This window comes from Balearica regulorum, chromosome 7, assembly GCF_011004875.1.
Source record: "Balearica regulorum gibbericeps isolate bBalReg1 chromosome 7, bBalReg1.pri, whole genome shotgun sequence".
Taxonomy (NCBI): Eukaryota; Metazoa; Chordata; class Aves; order Gruiformes; family Gruidae; genus Balearica; species Balearica regulorum.
Genome location: NC_046190.1, coordinates 18,354,326 through 18,373,664, shown reverse-complemented (window position 1 = coordinate 18,373,664; position 19,339 = coordinate 18,354,326). Strand labels below are relative to the sequence as shown.

General features: G+C 41.1%; 2 protein-coding genes across 2 annotated transcripts; one reads left to right on the top strand and one right to left on the bottom strand.

Moving 5' to 3' along the window:
• Window positions 1-245: 245 nt before the first annotated feature.
• Window positions 246-7,609, top strand: RBP4 (retinol binding protein 4). Its single transcript, XM_010308443.2, has 6 exons — window positions 246-365; window positions 535-670; window positions 1,313-1,449; window positions 1,608-1,714; window positions 3,349-3,561; window positions 7,401-7,609. The coding sequence occupies exons 2-6, from the start codon at window positions 542-544 to the stop codon at window positions 7,412-7,414; spliced, it is 600 nt and encodes a 199-aa protein (XP_010306745.1). The 5' UTR covers window positions 246-365; window positions 535-541; the 3' UTR covers window positions 7,415-7,609.
• Window positions 7,610-7,984: 375 nt separating this feature from the next.
• On the bottom strand, window positions 7,985-14,463 carry FFAR4 (free fatty acid receptor 4). Its single transcript, XM_075758249.1, has 3 exons — window positions 13,849-14,463; window positions 12,877-13,005; window positions 7,985-9,080 (listed from the first exon to the last, which is right to left on the bottom strand). Exons 1-3 carry the CDS (start codon window positions 14,461-14,463, stop codon window positions 8,670-8,672), a joined length of 1,155 nt encoding a protein of 384 aa, XP_075614364.1. The 3' UTR covers window positions 7,985-8,669.
• Between the last annotated feature and the right edge of the window lie 4,876 nt (window positions 14,464-19,339).

Sequence of the window (19,339 nt, the reverse complement as noted above, 5' to 3'; positions counted from 1 at the left end):
GCAAGGACGGGGTGCCTCTCTTTTCCTTTGTTCTCACCACACATGTGCACACCCCTACCCCCAGATGTGAGCTCTGCCTTTGAGTTAGGAAAATCAAAGAGAGGCATTTGCTCCTAGCGCCTGCTTGGCTACAGGTCAGGGTCAAAGACCACCTGAGCCCATGGGTGTTACACAAGAGGCTGTTGTGAAGGGGCCCCAGCCTGCAGCATGCATTATCCCGCCTCCCTGCTCCCCCTCCAATGCTGGCTCTGTACCTCAAGGGGTTGCGAAATCCCCAGGACTACATAAAGTATTCCCTGTCTGGGCGCCCCACCACTGCCATCAACACTTGGGCTCTCACGAGGCTACAGGGATCAAGGCTGTCTGTAAGGGACCCTGCTGTGGTGGGCTGGGGACAACTGGGTGCCTTGCCTGGGCATGCATCAGGGAAAGCTGCACGATGCCCTGGGGACCTGCCAGGGCAGCCTTCCTCCCATCCCCACTTGTGTGACAGAACCTGTTTCTGATGCTATTCTCTGTTTGCTGTTGCTGCAGGGACGGGATGGCCCACACAGAGAGAGCTCTGCCCTGGCTGCTCCTGCTGGCGCTGGCCTTGCTGGGCAGCAGCACAGCAGAGAGGGACTGCCGAGTAAGCAGCTTCAAAGTCAAGGAGAACTTCGACAAGACCAGGGTAAATCTTCTTTCTTTCCTGGATCTGTGATGTCTTGCCTAACTCCTCTTCCCGGGCTACAAAATCTGTCATTCAGTAGCACCAGTGTGTTCATATTTTCGCTCAAAATCACAGACTGCAATACTGAGAAACAGCAGAAGTGTTGATGTTGCCCACACCTCCACAGATGCTGGATCCTGATGCATCTCATAAAGGAATACTGCAGAAACTGAGGTTTAGCAGAGTGGCCTCAAACTGTATGGTCTGAACAGAAAAGGAGTGTAGTGACTTGGTTGTTTCTATGAAAAATTAATACTCTGGTGTTTTCAGACACCATTGCAAGGAAAAAAAAATTATACATAGATCTGTCAAGATCTACCAAGTGTTATCTTCTTCCCACCAAATTTTGTATTCTAAATACTGGAGAACTGCAGATACAAATAAGATGCCAAAAAATGTCAATTCTTTCACAAACCCTGGCTGCACTAGGACATATTTGTGGGTTTATGCTTTTGGAACAGCTAGATTTGTTTCTTAGGTACATCTTTGAGGCATGATGTGAAAGATCTGCATGTCCTCCCCTCTGTCACCTCCCCTAATTTGTAAAGTCTGTTGGCAATGTTTTCCGTACTTCTAACTGAAGCCTTCCTTATTTCCTTGCAGTACAGTGGCACCTGGTATGCCATGGCAAAAAAAGATCCTGAGGGGCTGTTTCTGCAGGACAACGTGGTAGCCCAGTTCGCCATAGATGAGAATGGACAAATGAGTGCCACTGCAAAGGGCAGAGTCAGACTCTTCAAGTGAGTTGCTTTCAATTTTCCTCTTAGTCCATTTCACTAAGCTTCTACTTTGCTTACTGCTCCCCTAATCCTACCTGCTGTCTCTGTGCTAGTCATATAGTCACACTGAATCTGTGCTGTTAGGTTTCACTGTGATGTTTTCCTCTCTCTGGCTACAGTAACTGGGATGTCTGTGCTGACATGATTGGCTCTTTCACTGACACAGAGGATCCTGCCAAGTTCAAGATGAAGTACTGGGGTGTTGCCTCTTTTCTGCAGAAAGGAAGTGAGTACTTAGCTATAGAAGACACAGAACTACTTGGGAGCCTAGTTATGTTGTATGTCCATGCTGGGGAAGAAAAAAGTAGTGTTGGATTTCTTAAACACACTTAAAACACGTAATAAGGAAAGCCTTAATGTGAACAAGGTAATCATTATTTTTTATATGGAACAGCTGGTTGGCTTTCTTTAAACAAGTGAAGACAAGGCCTCTGTATATCTTTGTATTTCTTTTGTTTGTTACCCAACAATATAATCGAAGGTCACTGTTTGAAAAGAAATGAAAAGCAGATGAAGTATTTTAAGTCTTGTTTTAGTTCAGAGTTCAGTTACCAGATGCTTCTATTCTCTCTGAAAAGCCTGATGTCAGACTGGGTCGAGCGGGGAAGAGGGTTTTGCAATTGTTATTTTGCTTGGTCTCGTATCTGCAAATGTAGAGATTTATCTGTTTTAAGAAACAAATATAATCCAGTATATATTTATTCCTATTTTCCTGTCATCTGCCATACCCTATGCAAAATTAGTTTATTGAGCCAAGTAGAGATTCAGACACTTGTAGCTCAAGACATTTCCATGGATTGTTTCCAAGAGAAGCAGGTGGAATTTGGAAGTGGTTGGAACTCCATTCTCTCCAAAACACAGTTACAAAGAATGCTTTGGATGCCAATTGCTCTTGAATTGTTGCCAGATCTCCTCACAGCATGCTGCTGAATCATGTTTTTTCATGGATACTTCAAATTGCTGGCTGACTCCAGACTCTACCTTTCTAAAAACTGTGGTCCCCACCCACATGACAGACGGGGAAGAGAACATACTCTGTTGTGTTCACCAGCGCAGACGTAGTACAAGGGAGGATCTTTTGCTCCAGGAGAGTAAGGTGCAGAGATGACACTTTTTAATGCAAACACCTAGGTTCACTTCTGTTAGCACAGGGTCTCTGTGTGACTAGGTATTTATCAGATTACCTAGCTAAATAGTTAAGAATTGTCTGCAATTCTAACTGCGGTTTGAGAAGAGGGTTTATGATAGAGCTTGTAGCAAATACACTTGTAACACACATGGAAACTGCATGATAATAATTTTCCTTAAAAATACAGTTTAAGTAACATCCCTGGTAGGAAAATAGTTATGGTTTTGAGTAATCTGGAGCATGACTAACATAACCAAGAGTGCATTTAGCTTCTCTATTTGTTTTTAAAACTATTTTTTCCCCCTTTTTTGGTTAAAATAAGAAAATTTTCTTTATACTTCATGGTAGCTACTGTAATACATGTTTCTTCTTTGTGTTGCCACATTTCATAATGATGTTCAGGCATGGATTTACTAGGCATTTATTAGCATTTCTTCATGCTGCTCTTGTTCTGTGCCCATGTTAGAGGAGAAGCAGTGGTGCCAACCATTTCCTCTTCTCTCCATCACTGTCTCTGATAAATATGCTTATTTTCTTTTTTAAAAAAACTCTCCCCAAAACATGGAATGTAATACTGGACGCAAGAATAAACTAAGAGCTAATCTGTTATCATTTATACCAGTGTTCATCGTATTATTTTCTTTACAGAGTTATGGGAGCAATCTCTTTAGACTAAATAGATTTTACTTGTGTCTCTAACACCTTTGCTTCTTTGCTATGGTTTCTTCCAGATGACGATCACTGGGTAGTGGACACAGATTATGATACGTATGCTCTTCATTACTCCTGCCGCCAACTAAATGAAGATGGCACTTGTGCTGATAGCTATTCCTTTGTGTTCTCCCGGGACCCCAAGGGATTGCCTCCAGAGGCACAGAAAATTGTCAGACAAAGGCAGGTAGACCTCTGCTTGGACAGAAAATACAGAGTTATCGTTCATAATGGTAAGAACATTTTTTTCTGAAGAATTTTATTTCAGGATTTAATGAATAAAGCACTGGGAGTCTCTTGCTCATTAAATAGCAAATGCATGATGTCTTTTACTTAGTGGCTGTTACATTGTTTTTTTGAAAACTAGAGCTTGTAGTAAGTTATTTCCAACTTTTACTTCCCTTATCTGAAGGAAAGCTAAGGTGTATAGCATTTTATGCGGCATATCACATCAGCTGAGACAGTAATTAGAGGAAGTTGTAAAACAATTAAATCAATGTCGTATGAGTAAACATAGTAAGGATAAACTTCATAGTTGCTGTAAAAAGAAATTGTGTCTCTTTAATCAGAACTCTTTGCCTTTCTCAACAAAATAGTTGTTGAAGGGAAGAGAATGCATTTTCAAAAACTTCTTTGAAAAATTCTTCATAAAAGGCTTTTAAGGAAAATCAGAAATCTTGGAAAGGATACCTTATAGCAGATCCTTTCTCACAGGGCCTCATGCCACCCATTTCACAAAGGGTTGTGGAAGAGGGACATATATCCCTTACACTGGAAGTATGACCCTATCTTGAGTCATGTAGTCCACCTGAGCTTGCAACACAACGAAGAACACAGATTAGCTCACTTGTGCTCAAGTATATTAAAAAAGGCCAATGGTAATTTATGCTACTTTAATCAATGATCTGGAAGAAAATGTAATATACTTACTGATACAGATTACACCCAGAGTGGGGAATAGTAAAGATGAAGCAGATAGATCACAATATTTAGGACAAATAAAATAGTAGTGTACCCATCTCCCCTCCTTGCATTCTGGAAGACACGATATCTACAGAAGACTTGAGTGGTGATTCAGTTGAATGTGAACTCCCAATGTAATGCTGTGGCCAAAAGATTTAATGTGATTCTTGGACGTATAAACCAAGGATGCAAAAGATTAATTTACAGACTCATATGAGACTGTTGTGCTTGGCATACGTCTGCTTGCTACATCACGTTTGATGGTAATCATAACTGGAAAGGGTACCAAGGATGAATTAAAAGTTTCAAAGAAAAGCAGAGAAAATGATTGAAAGTTTGTGAAATATGTCCTCTAGTGAGTGCTTCAAAGACCTTGATCTTTTCTCATCAGAAAGAAGTTAAAGTCTGTGCTTGCCCACACAAGCAATGGGAATTGGATAATAAAGGACTTGCAAACATAGGAATAATAAATTAAAATGGATGGAACTTTAAACTGGACACATTCAGAGCAGAAATAAATAGCCATTTGTTTAACTCCAAAGGTCATTAACCTTTGGAACAGTTTATCAAGAGCTGTTGTATGTTCTTCATCATTGAAATCTGTAAATCAAGATTAAAGGCTTTTCTAAAAGACATGTTAGAATAAACTGGGATTGACTGAAGGAACTTGTGTGTATTATAAAGAAAGTTGGAACAGATGAGCACAGTCGGCTCTTGTGGCTCTATTACCTGTTCATCTATCTATAAACAGAGTAATATATTGCCATGTTGTAAAGTAGGTATGCTGATAACAGAGTGCCTGAAAGATCTGCTAAGGTGGGTGGTGTTTAGAATATTGATTAGTGACCTGAAAAAAGTGCCTGACAACAATGAAAATAAAAATTTTGTCTTGAATGAGAATTTGGAGACAACATAAAAGACAGTTGAGATTTAAGGCAGACAAGACTAAGAGACATCATAAATGCAAATGAAATTGGCTTTTGTGAATGATGTGTATGATTGCATAAAGGGTAGGATAGAAAAGAAACAATGTCCTTATATAAATTGATGATACTTGCTTGCTTTGAATGCTTCATTCACTGCTCTTCAAATGAAGTACAGCAAGAATCAAAATTTCTGAAGATGATAAAACAATGAGATTATTAAAGAAATTTTTGTATTAAATCTAAGATGAAGTGCAGATATACAGCTCTTGTGTGGTGACTTTGAGAGGTGTGTGTTACAGTGGTTCCTTGCATTTCTGTCAAACCCAGAGAAAGTACTATCCCACTGTAAAATCAGGATATTGGGCTAGTCAAAGTACTGGTCTGATTCAGCAGAGTGGGATCTGAGTTTCTATTATTTCTATACTATACGAGGCTTGCAAGGCAATAAATGTTTTGTCAATCTTTGCAAGAAAGTATGACCCAAAAAGACAAAATTAATATATTCATTTATTTGTAATTCGTGATATAATTTTTTCAAATATCTCAGAACTTCTATATAATAGAATGCTTGTGTTTTTCACAGAATATAGAACCAATAATGTAATTTAAAAATAAAAGCTCGGAATGTCTTTTGAAAGTTTAGCCTTAAATATTCCTGACCTTAATTTAAAAGTTGATCATGCTGCCTCTACTTTGTTATAGAAATATCAAATCTACGAAGTTGCACCAAGTGCTGTATTCTTTGTCTGCTATCCCAATTTATATTCAGATGTTAGGTGCTGAGTGCAGTGTCAGATAAGACTGTGTGAGTTCCATACTGTTTGTAAATGAAAATTATAGCCCAGGTCCTTAATGGTGTCTGCTTTTTATTGAGGATTATGGCAGAGTTTATCTTTACAAGCCCAGCGCCAAAGTATAAACGAAACTTAAAGCCAGCAATTTGCATTTTCCCCCTACTGTGATCAGGACCTGTAATTACCATGCTGTTAATTGATTCTGAATTCTCCAGTATCATTAAGCCAAAGTTCCTGCAAAGCAAGTACATTTGGGAATGAGAGAATGATTGTGAGCTAAATTGGAAAAAATATTTATTGAAAGCTTTATATCAGAAACTCTTACAAAATTCACTTAATTCACTGTGTGTGGATTGGAAGCCTTGCTACTTTAGTTTTAATTCTGCTGCTAAGAGCTACAGAATCAGTAGCAAAAAAAAGTCAGCTTCAATTGTCTGTACTGACCTGCATTCAGTTGTTATTGTGATAGAATTCTGACTAATAGATGCTTCAAGAATAGGCTTTTATCTGTTTCTACTTGTGCATACTTTGCCTACATCTTGAAGCTAATTTTTTCCCCCAAGATTTTTCATTAGCTTTTAAAATTAATACTGTACTCAGATTAAATTCCCCCAAAGAAACTAACAAACAGATGTACAACACTTACCTAGATGGAAAAAAAATCTAAAATATCTATTCTTTGTACACTGGCACTTTAAGGCAAAAGAAGCCTAGGAAATGATGAGGGGTTTGGTTGTAAACTTACCATTTCTGATGGTAGCTCCTTGCCAAATATGGACCAGGCTACTGTACACTTAGTCTATCAGAGCAATAGCTCAAGTTGCTTTAATTATGCAATGTGAGTGTGGATAGCAGAGTGGGACTACTTGTAAATACAATACGATGTCATGTTAGTAATGTTGAAAGCTGAATCTGCTGTTAGCATTTGCTAGAAGCAAAAATTGTGAATTAAAGAGTGGCATATTCCCTTAGCTAATTTACTATTGCCGTTAGAACTTTTGGAGGTCAGGAGATTCTTATTTTGTTGAAAGACATTCTTAATATTAATAATTTTTAAAAGGCAAATGATTTTACACTTGTTAAAGTAAATAAATAACTCTTTTAAATAACACTGATCTATCCAGTAGCTTTTTTGCCAAAGTATTAAAATGCTTAGGACATCTGTAACAGATTGGATGAATTCCTGTTTTGTCTGAGTTGAAAATTCTTTGGAATTATAAACTGCAGAGCAAGGTATTGGCATTATCATTACAAGTAACAGACTGCTGGACTCGAGAGCATTTTAAAGAAATAAGATATGCATGCATTTTAAATTTGGTGAAAATTTGAGTATTTTGATTTTGTCTAGTGTGGTTGGAAAACAAAATTTTGGTTTTTTGTGTGTTTCAGGATTTTGCTCTTAAGGAGATCCAAAACTATGGAAAGAAACCATGTAACAGCACCATGGATGTAAAGTTAACACATTGATCGGGTGTTCTCTTGAAAACCTGTTAAATGCCCTAATTTAGATTTCGAGTGTATTTATCTGAGCTGTGTAGCTCACCTTGTTAATAAACCAATGAAACATTTTAATAAACTTGGATTACAGGGGATGCAAATTGTTTGTATGCACATCTGTACATATGTAGACATTAGTTTTATTAGTAAACCATTATCTTAATGCACTACTTTGAACTGGTGACAGATGGCGGTAATTAAGAATTTAATCTTCCTTTTTTTAGCTGTTTCAATTTCTGACTAAAAGAGTTTTAATTAAAAAAAACCAAACAAAACAAAACATATGTATTTGCTTTCTAAAACTTTTAAGCTCTTTTCAAAGACAATGATGTCATGTGTTCTCTAGGAAATATTGGAAATCATTCACAACGGTGTTTTAGAAAGGAGGAAGACATTTCAGTGACAAAGCATATCACTGATTAGCTTTGTTATGTGACTAGTGAAGACAAAAAATATGCATCTTTTTTGAAGAACTATTTTACACACACTGAGTAAACATTTATTTATTTATTCTTTATTTATAAATTAACAGGCATTATGCCCATATTTTTAATTTGAGATGGAACCAAATGGGTCATTCACTTGGTGATAATACATATTTATCATCATTTCCTACATAAAATTGATTAGTCTACCTGAACCTATGTTCAGGCAGTCAGTTATCTAAGTGTATAACCTAGTGCCTTTTTAAAAATGAGATTAAAAAAAAGAGCAGATAGTTTCTGAGGATGTACATTTTCACTCGAAAGTTGATCTCTCTTACTCAGTAGAAAATACAGTAAAAATGGATCGGGTGCCCTCTTGATATTGATTCACTATAAATTCATTAAAGTTAATGTCATTTATGCCAAGTGAAAATGTACCTTCATAAAAATTAATTTGTAAGTACTTATTTCAATTATTTTACATTAACCAAGTTCACTGCCATATTCTATTTATTTCAGTGCAATTGGAAAATTCAATCCATTGGATTAAATCGTCCAAATCTTACTGAGGCAAAGCAGTGAAGTCAAGCGAATTTTACCTGCAGGAATTAAAAATACAGATTTAGCTTTTTTTTTCCCTTCTCTGGCATGTAATACTATAACATAGTGGCCTATTCAACCTGGGATAGTGTAGACATTAACATCCAATGTGTGGCACAGCTCAGCCTTTAAATAATTATCTGGTAATGAAAGACAAATTGTTCCATTGTTCATGGTTACTTTTTCTTGCAGTGGTTTCTGTACCAGCCCCATGCCTTACAGGGTTCCCGGTACAACAGAGAAGAATTTCCTGACATTTACGTCTGAAATGGGCAACATTATACAAAATTGGATTGACAGCGGAGTTGGCAAAAGTGAATAACACTATCCAGAAGAAAACTGATGGCAAAATATTTAAATCTTTTTTGTACTTCTGGACTAAAATTAAAAGAGTAATTATGATAATTGGGCTCCACATGATGAAGAAAGAGATCATCAGCACAAGGAGGGCTCGGAATAGTTTGTAGTCTTGCTGGGAAACACGTATCTGATGATTTTCTGAGTAGGCTAAACCAGCATTTAAACTCCTTCTTGATGCTTTTGTAATCTGCAGTAAAAGAGAAGAAATTAACTTTCATTGAAACCTAGAAGAATTATTAAACATTTTTACAAGTGCAAAAGTAAATCTTGGCACATGATGTTTCTGTTTTGAAAAATGACTACAAAAAAGGCATTGCCAAATTCCATTTTTACTTTTTGTCCATTTTACTTTTTGTCAATGGTTCAATTTCAAACATGCTCACTTTACTAGGTTGTTCTCCTCATGGCTTTCTACCAGCCATAAATACTTTTCAGCATAAAACAGAGCCTTAATTACTCATGAAATCCCATTAACTTCAAATTATGACCTCATTTGTTCTATATAAGTAAATCCATTGATTTTTTTTTTTCACAAATGCAAACTGGAACATAGTTAACAATCCTGTTGATGCGCAAGAAGGAACACAATCCAAATCCCTTACGGCCGTGCTGTAATTATAAGGTAGGTATTAGAAGGAGCATGAATTTATAACAGTAACTCAAACATGATACTTTTTAAATTTGAATGGCATTTTACATTAAATTTTGTGTAAACTTTTAGTTTTTCAGTCAGTACTCAGAATTGCTTTCTACAAACCAACCTGAAATCTTATGGATCCTTCTGTCACTATGTAAGTCCGTGTCTTGTAAAAGTATTGCCTGATGTAATAAACCAGACTACGGGTAGTTTGGGACTCCACTATTCATGGATGTGAATCATCTGTCATTAAGTAGACTATTGAATCCCAATGGCTTGCAGAAAACTCTAAATCTTATGCTCTACACCCCTGTGTTCAATGAAGTTGGCATAGCACAATAGGTCTGTTACATTCACATATAAGATGCAAATAAAATAAAATTGAAATATTTAGCAAACAAACATTTAGGCTAAATAATTCAGATGCCATTTTAACCCCTGCATGGGTAAAGAAGAGGTATTTTCAAAAGCCTGGATCAATGTGGTATCTAAGTAGGAAAGTCAAAAGGTGTAAGACTCTTCCTGCTACTTTTACGTGTTACATTTCCTTTAGCAATAAGGATAACGCTAATACTAGTAATACTTAATAGCTTCCTGGTTCAGGTAAGGATGAAAATGGTTATATACATATTGAGTAATTTGTCATTCTTTCTGCAGCTTTCTGAATTTGTCACAGAGATAGATGGCCTAGAATAAATATTCATCAAGAAACTAGACTTCTACCAAAGATTTCAACAGAAGGTAGGTGTATAAATCAAAGCCCGTGATCCAAAAATAGGCTTCTCAACAGCTGCTGAGCCTGAGAAGGGGACAGTCTCACTAGCTGCTTCCCTGATTTAAAAGGTACAGAGAATTCTGATGTTTTGAACATGTAAAACTATTCCAGCCTGATGATCTCCTGCTGTACCCATTTGGAATCCAGAAACCAGGCTAACTCCTCCGAACAATCCGATCCAAGAGCCGTTCTCAGAGGGCATCTAACCTGCCTTAGAAAGAATGACAGTTTCATAAAATACTTCTACTACAGAAGTGGGAAAAAGTGGGAAAACCAAGTTCTGCACCCTCCTCAGCCTCCACTGCTCAAAACGGCTACAGACTGTCCTCATCAGATACCTTTGTACACCCCCATGTACGTACCCTCCACCTTTCCTGCTGGTGCTGCTTGGCCTACAACTAAGAATGCAAGAATCACCAGGACTGCAGCAAATAATATGCAACTGCATCTTAAGGAAGTGCTCAACTGAAACGGGGTAGCAGTGGTATGCTTTGGATCCCTTTTCTGTCTGCCTAGTGTAAGGAATCTAGATACCTATAGTGGGCATCTGGACCAGGAGAGAACCAGGAACTTCTCACTCTGAGAACCAGGAACTTAGAAGTCATGTATACACAAGTATGTAACTTCCAGAACATGAAGGTCTTTACTAGTTCTTACTTCTTATCTAAGTCTTACCTGAAGGGGGAACAGTGCAAAACCAAATAATTTAATTACAAATCATGGCGTCTAATTGGTCATTTTTGCCAGGGTTCTGGGAAGTGTTATGTAAAAATAACTTAGTTTCAGATTAAGTTTTAAAGTATACATTTCTGGAGTATATTTGTTAACAAATTTGAGGACTTCTGTCTTTAGTGAATCATCATCATGACAGATGCTGTGTTATTTGAATACAAGAATGCTTTGAAGTGCTTCCAGCAACACTGAGCACGGTACTCTGTGTGCACTGGCATCATGGAGTGTTCTCACCAAGTGAGAGAGAATCTGTTCTTGGGAATAACTCAGGGATTAAGACATTCTCCAGCTGAGTTCTGGTTGCTTCCTGGAGAGCTGTGTGAGAGAGAAGATTCAATATAACAGATGGGATCCTGTGATGGGCCTCATTCCTGTTTCAGTTCAGGAGAAATGGTAACGCATCTTAGCATCTGTGTTATCAAGTTGGAAAAGAAATGTGACCATGGCAGCATGCAGCTGTCTTGTAATCCAGTATTCCAAACACTTTTGGGGGCTTCTAGCTCCCTATGTGCCATTGTGTTTTCTAAATTTACCTGTTGTAATCCGGAGTCTGCAAGGACAAGAGGCACACTGTTCCTCTCATGGTCTCTGACCAAGGACTGTGGCATTCCTTGGCCTGCAGTTTTCTGCAGTTCTTTCAGGGGGCTCAGACTCCCCGCTGAGTTACTGTATGTTCTTTGTCTACATCAAATAGGAGGTTGCAAAAGGCAAGTGCTTTACTTCACTAGAAGAAGTTTACCTAATGCATTTACCTCAAGGTTAAAATAAGCTTATAGAGTGTACAGAAACTAAGAGCTAATGATTTTGACTATGAGTTTAAACCTGATCAATAGGCAAGGACATGTATAGCCCAGATTCTATGTCCTAGGTTCATGGAAACATCTACGTGCAGCTCTGGTGCATGGATCCACAACCCCTTGGTGCTCAGCATTTCATCAGTTAATTCCCTGCTCAATAATCTGTGTATTTTGAGGTTCTTTTCCAAAACATGTAATTTGCCTTATACATAGTATGAGAAGTTTAATTACCTAATACAGGAATCAAGAAATTTTGGTGGCAGTTGCTAAAAACTAGGTATTCCAGCACTTAGTTTGAAGATTTCTAGCTCTTTCTCACTCCGTTTTTGGAAGAGGAAGGGATATGAAATCAGATGTTTTAAAAGGAATTTAGGTAATTACTATCATACTGGCTAGAATATAGATTAAAACTCTGTGGTGCCTGGTGTCTTGGCCTACATTTCAGCAGTTAAACAACGTCCACTCAGAAAGAAAGTGGAAGCTGAGTGTTTAATTTACAGTTTTTGTTTGCAAAGTTTGAGTGGAGGAATAAGTACATTCTAGCGAGATCTGTGTACTAAAAAAACATGCAGAAAATCAGTAGGTCTAAAAGGGGATGGATTTTTATAGTCCTGCCTCTCTTTGCTTTCTTATAAATCCCTTGTGATTAGGCTCAAGGAAAGCAAAATCTAGTTTGTAGTTATTTCAAATGCTTGACTCTTTTAGCATTTTAGGAGATTGACAGTCTTTAAATATGAACAGCACATAAATGGAGAAGTATATTAAATATTGTATATAAATGAAGACAAACTTTGTGTTGAACTTCTGGTAATGTGCTGTTCAAGTATGGTAATGTGCTGTTCAAGTATGTTCTTAGTTGAGACACACAGGCTGTTACTTACAGGTTGAAGTGCCTCATTTTGTATCACATACTTACCATTTACTAAGCAAATGATGTCTATTCCCTTTAGGTGTATTTGTATTGAGTGACAACATGTTGATGCCTAGTGAGTTACTGTTTACTTCCCTTTGTTCTATAACAAAATGTAAAGGAAAAACATACCTGTAAGATTTTGGAATAACTGATGACAATGACTAATCCTGGTATTAGAAAGAAAACAATGGCAAAGGTCACATCCCAAAGTATTTCTCCTGCAATGCTGGGCCAAACCAAGGTGCAAATCTGAATCTCCTGTTTACAAATAAAGAAGAAAATTAACATTGCACAGTTACTTTTACCACAAAGTTGTCCTTATCTCCCTCTATGCCTACGGAGAAAATGGCTGCAGACTAAACTGAGTCTCTGAAAACTTTCTACTTAGAGCAGTCCATTAATGTATTACTTCATGGTTTTAAAAATTACAAATAGATGTGTTGTCCACAATCTAAATATTGCCATAAATTTCATATCAAATGGTAATAGCAACTTTAAAATTGAAACTTACCAACCTGCGACTTAATCATGTATTTGAGTGGCATGTTGGGTGTACTTTTGTACGCTTTTCAAACACCATGCAGAAAAATGTGTGCATGGCCATTTTGTACAGAGGCTGCCACATGTGCTGGGCAGCTACTCGGCTCTCCCAGCATGCCGACCCCTCGGCAAGGGAGAAGATTGCTGAAAAGGGGATTTCCGAACTGCACTGCGGAATGCAAAAAAAAATCCCAGCCGATCTAAGGGGAGGGCCCGTCGGGAGAGCGAGACAGGAGGGGACGACGGCGCTGCCGACAGCGACAGCGGACGCGGATCTCCGGGGTTGCCCTGCCGAGGGGGAGCTCCGGCCGCTCTCCCGGGCAGAACCTCGCACTTGCCCGCAGCACGGAGGGCCGATCGCTCCCCAGAAGTAGTCTCCCCGCGGTGACAGAGGCGGACGAGCTTCGCCGACCCGCGCCCGCCCCCGCACCTGACCCCTGCCGTCTCCCGGCGCCCCCTCTCCCCCGCGCCCACCTCCCCGGCCCGGCCCTGGCCGCCCAGCGCCCTGCTCCTGCGGGGGCGGCCGCCCTGCGCGCCCTCCTCGGCGGCGCTCGCCCTCACCTCGCCGCCGCCGGCGGGCAGCCGCACCACGGTGAAGAAGCAACAGAGCGGGAGGGTGGCGAGGGCGGCGAAGCCCCAGATGAGGAGGAGGGCGGCGGCCAGCGCCTTGCGGCGGCGGAAAGCGGCGTGGCGCAGCCGGGCGATGCTGACGAAGCGCTCCAGGCTGACTGCCGAGAGGGAGAGAATGACGACGGTGCCGCTGAGGCTCACCACGTAGAAGAGCATGTGGCAGACGACGTCGCCCAACACCCAGGACTCGGTCCAGCGCACGACGGCGATGAAGGGCATGGCGGTGATGAAGAGCAAGTCGGCGCAGAAGAGGTTGAGGACGAGGCAGTTGGCGGCGCACAGCCGGTGCCGCCGCCGCACCAGCAGGCAGATGCCCCAGATGTTTCCCGCCAAAGCCAGCAGGAAGATGGAGGCCAGGGCGGATGACTCACCGACACGCAGGGCCGTCACATTGTGGCCCCTGAAGTCTGAGAAGAAGGGGAAGTAGGTCCTGTTCCCCCCTGACAGGGCCCCCAACCCCGGCATGAGGGTGGTCAGCGGGCATGAGAGACCTGCCACAGGTGGCAGCACCAGCCCTAGGGGAAGGACCGTGCTCGCAACCACCATGGCGGCACCTGGGGTGCCCTCCCGGCACAGAGCAGCGGGTTGGCCGCCATCCTCCTCCCTCCTCTTCCTCCTGTCCGTGCTGCTGAGGGCTTTGCCGTGCCAGCCGGGTTGGTTTATGGCCCTCGCACAGAGTCGAACAAGGAAATGGGAGAGTAAACACTGCAGCTCACACAAAGGTGAGGCTGCCCTGCGTGGGAAGGCAGTGAGGTGCCAGGGGCGAGCGGGAATGCCCAGCGCCTCCCCAGGGCACCCCAGGGAGTATGTGGGTCAGTGTGCTGGCACCTCCATGCTTAGGGTGCCAGGCCTGGCCACCTCCTCCAGCAACGGCCCCGGTCTGCCCTGCTCTACAGGCAGGCCCTGGGGCACCAGTGACCGGGGGAGGCCGCCCAGGCTGCTCCGCTCCTTTGGGGGTTTGTGCATGGCTTAAAAGAGAGGGATGGCTGTCAGACCACTCTGAGAGCTCTTCTCAGGAGCCTGGGATAATCAGTGCTGCTCTAAGGTAAAAAAAGAGGAATTTACCCATCACCTTGTGTCTTGACAGTAGCGTTTGGAAACAGCAGTCCTGGTCATTGCTTCTGCTAACTGTGGTCCAGTGTGGAGGGCAAGTATCACTGTCTTGATATTTGGGATCTGTTTACTAAGCTGATCCAGAGTGTTACCCGCCTGTGTTATGAGTTCTTGCTGAACAAGTCTGGTAAATTAAGACATACCTAGAAAATGCCATCTTTTTTCTGGACTTCAATTCCTGAAAGCAGTTGCTCAAATTGTAAAGGTAGGTAGGCCTTTCTGCTTATGCTTTTTGTTTCAGATGATTTAGAAATGGACTGGGAGTGAAACACATAAATCGTGACAGATGAGCAGGTAATGTCTCATGAGAGAAGATCAAATGTTTCCATAAAGTATGTAAACAGTTGTATAACTTTAGACAGCTCTGGGTCAATTTGTTTGACTCGGTGCCAGTGTAGGTGCCTGAGGGTGCAGTTACAGGCTTGGCAGTATGGAGCTACACCTTTTGATTAGGTGAGAGTTATTCCAAACCAGTGTGCCAATGGGACCGGGTGACTGGACGATGCTTCCGTGGCACCCTGGGCGTGACCTCACCATCACCCGCTTACGCAATGGCATTAGTGGGGATTCCAGATTAGTGGGGATTCCAGAAACTTGGGGACGATCTAAGGAACATCTCCTAATGAGGAATGACAAGAGTGAGATCTTTCCTGGACCGTTTCCCATGTCTTTGCCAGTGCAGAATTTACATTGATTTTAATTGGCATGTTGTCTCTTGAGGTGTAAGTGGTTCTAACTATCTATGCTGTCTCATCAAACAGGGAGTTTGCCGGGCAGCTTAGGTGGGTGAGATGCTTCTATTAATGCCTGCTGATTTCTTTGACTCTATGAAACGTGGGCAGATTTGCTGTTAAGTGGGTAGCTGCTATGAACTATGAACTCAAGACAATAAGAAAACTTGCAAAGATAATTTTTTTGGCAGCCAAGTGACTGGCAAGTGTCTCAAAATGTGTTTTATTCTACAGCATTTTCTGGGAGAAATAAACTCTGCTCCCATATTGCAAAAGTTTCAGCAAATTTAATAGAACTACTGAGGATGATTATTCATATTTATCATCAAAGCTTGACATATCTAGCCACAATTTATGTTGGCTTTGCTATGTACTGATTGTGTAAAATGCTTAGTGAATCTTGAATTATAGCAAATACCTTCCAGTTGCCACAGCCTCACAGGTCTAGGACTTTATACAAGCTGACAAACTAGCTCCGAAGTTCTGGGCAGCTGGTGGTAGTTGTGATGTGGTCAGCTCTGAATAGAGGATGGGATTTGGGAAAGAGCCATCATCAGAACTTTCTGGTTGTACCTGTGTGAAAACTTGGAAGGCATTAACAGGATGGGTGGAGGGCAGCTGGAAAAGGTAGCACAGATAAATGCAAATTGTGTTATGAATAAAATCTTTAGCCCTGTTGGCATTAGTGGAAAATGAAGTCAGAAGCTGGTCCTATCAATTGAGGGTAAACACATTTGAAAGAGAACGGGGAAAGGAAAATAGGGAGAAAAATATCCAAAGCGGTATTATTGAAGAAATTAAGATATTTTCAGTCAGGGAGGAAAGGAATGCCATAGAGGAGCAGAAGATTTGAAAATTAGAAGATGTGTGGAAGTATCTGGATAGACCCATGATCTTCTTTAGAAAGGATCACATTTAGCTTTGGTCCTTAGGTGTGAATGAGAACCTTACTTACTTGGCATAAGCCTGGTGTTTGCTCAGGAGAACCAAAGCCAAATGCTGCTTTTAGTATGCTAATAGTGAGTGAGCTTCACACTGACCTGTGTACAAAATCCTGTGCTTTGGGACAGCAGAGGTGTGAAGACATGCATGTTTCCATGGGGTTTAATCAAATGAATGGGAGCTCCTTGCAGGAATAAAACCAATCTGATTACTCATGGGTCTAATGGATTCATTATCTCAAAAAATAGTTTTCTTTTCCCTCCCATGAAGTACAAAAGCTGTATTTGTTGTTGGGTAGCTACAATCATAGCAACCATCACAACATGAAATCTGAGGAAGGGAGGAATCATAACCTCAATAGAGCTACTCTGGTATTACTGTAATAGGTGGATGCTGTGTGCAGTATATGCTCCACGTGTGCTTATGACAAGGAAGTGATTAACAGAATGCTTGGAAACCTGTTACGATTGCTTAACCTATATAATTTCTTCAACCTATGTACTCTTTTATGCTCAGAAGTGCTGAAACATGGAGTCAACTCAGATTTAATTGTTTTAGGTTAAATGAAAGTTGCGGGGACCTCTGTGGAGCTGTTTAGCTAGCCTAGAGGGGAAAAATCTTGTTGCTTTTTTTGTAGGGTTTTTTCCATTCTGAATGAAAGCTTGAGGTTTTGCCTTCTCTATGGCAGATAAGGGCTGTATTACTGTTGTGATTTTGCCCCAGCCAGTAGCTAAGCCCCACACAGCCACTTGCTCACTCCCCCTGCAGCGGGATGGGGGAGAGAATCGAAAGAGTGAAAGTGAGAAAACTCCTGGACTGAGATAAAGACAGTTCAATAGGTAAAGCAAAAGCCATGCACGCAAGCAAAGCAAAACAAGGAATTCATTCTTGATTTCCCATCAGCAGGCAGGTGTTCTGCCATCTCCAGGAAAGCAGGGCTCCATCACGCGTAACAGTGACTTGGGAAGACAAACACCATCACCCCGAATATCCGCCCCTTCCTCCTTCTTCCCCCGGCTTTATACACTGAGCATGATGTCGTATGGTATGGGATATGCCTTTGGTCAGTTGGGGTTAGCTGTGCCGGCTGTCCCCCCTCCCCGCTCCTTGTGCACCCCCAGCTACTCACTGGTGGAGTGGTATGAGAAGCAGAAAAGGCCTTGGCTCTGTGTAAGCACTGCTCAGCAATAACGAAAACATCCCTGTGTTATATCAGCACTGTTTTCAGCACGAACCCAAACCAGAGCCTCGTACCATATACTGTGAAGAAAATTAACTCTACCCCAGCCAAAACCAGCGCAGTTACCTGATACTGTAAGTCAAGCTCTGTTTTTCATATTGTTCCCCTGACAACCATGAAATGTCACAACAGGTTGGGATAGTTCAGCTTATTTATTTCTTGGGCATAAAAAATATTCCCAGAGAGAGTGACCTCTTGGGCTAGGTGATTCTGGTTCTTCAGGTCAGAATCAGGATAAAAGCTTTACTTCTTTTAAAAAAAGTCAGGTATTTCTGAAATTAGGTTTACAGAGGGCCTATCTGCTGCAAAGAAAATCTGTCTGTATTGGACTGTTTCAATAACATTATAAATGCTTATAACAACTTTGTTTTAACACACTTGGGTCAGACTTGTCGTTATCACAACCCTTCGAGCCCCACGTTGGGCGCCAGATGCTTAGCTAGCATTAACCTGCAGCTGGAGACACGAAGAAATCATTCTTGCAACACCAATGACAGAAAGTACAGGTAATGCTTTAAATCGTGCTGTAAACCCTTCTGACTTCGCAAGCGTAATGCTAAATCATGTTATTTCATTTCCCACACTGTTCATGTTTTTCATTATCAGTGGCTATTTGGGCTCTGGTTGCATTAAAATTTAACATGAGATGATGAAAGAGATGTGACTTAGAGCTTCTCATAAACTGTGCCCAGAAAACGTGGATGTCTAAATCAGGCTGTATAGTTTTCTGTCTAGTTGAATGAGATAATGCTGACCAGATCACACTTGTTACATTGATAAAACTTGCACTTTTGCTGATGCAGTGTGCTCATTCACCAGTTTTGAATTGATCAGAGAAATCAAACCTGGTTGCACTGCTGTCAGGAAGCCAGCTGGATATCACTGTGATAATCACTATGATATGGTCCCAGGCTTGTTTCTTACAGGATATTCTGAGGCACCTTACCTTGCTCTGTCTTTCTGAAACTATTAATTCAGTATGAAATACTTAAACTTCTGGTTGGTCAGAGAGACAGCAAAATGAGTATATGTCCCAGACTACTGATGTGAAACTGTTCCAGGTCTGAAGGGAAACTGGGTGTTAGGGGAGGTCTCACTTCAAGGGCATATGTCCTGTTGGAAGTCAGCTTTTTTTGCAAGAACAGACTCATTTATCATAGGCAGCCAATGCTAGAAGAGAATTTACATCTGTGAATCCTCAACAGCACTTCCTTTCTGCGCACCTAGCCTTTCTTGAGGAGTCATATTTCCCACTGGCTGGCTGGGGTAGCTCCCACTCAATATGCTCACTTCGTGAATCCTGTTCCTGGGCACCCTATGGAGGGGAGCCCCAACTCCCCAAATGCCAAAGAAACAGGCACCATGGCACTGGTTGTTAAAACAATGTGGGAGCAAG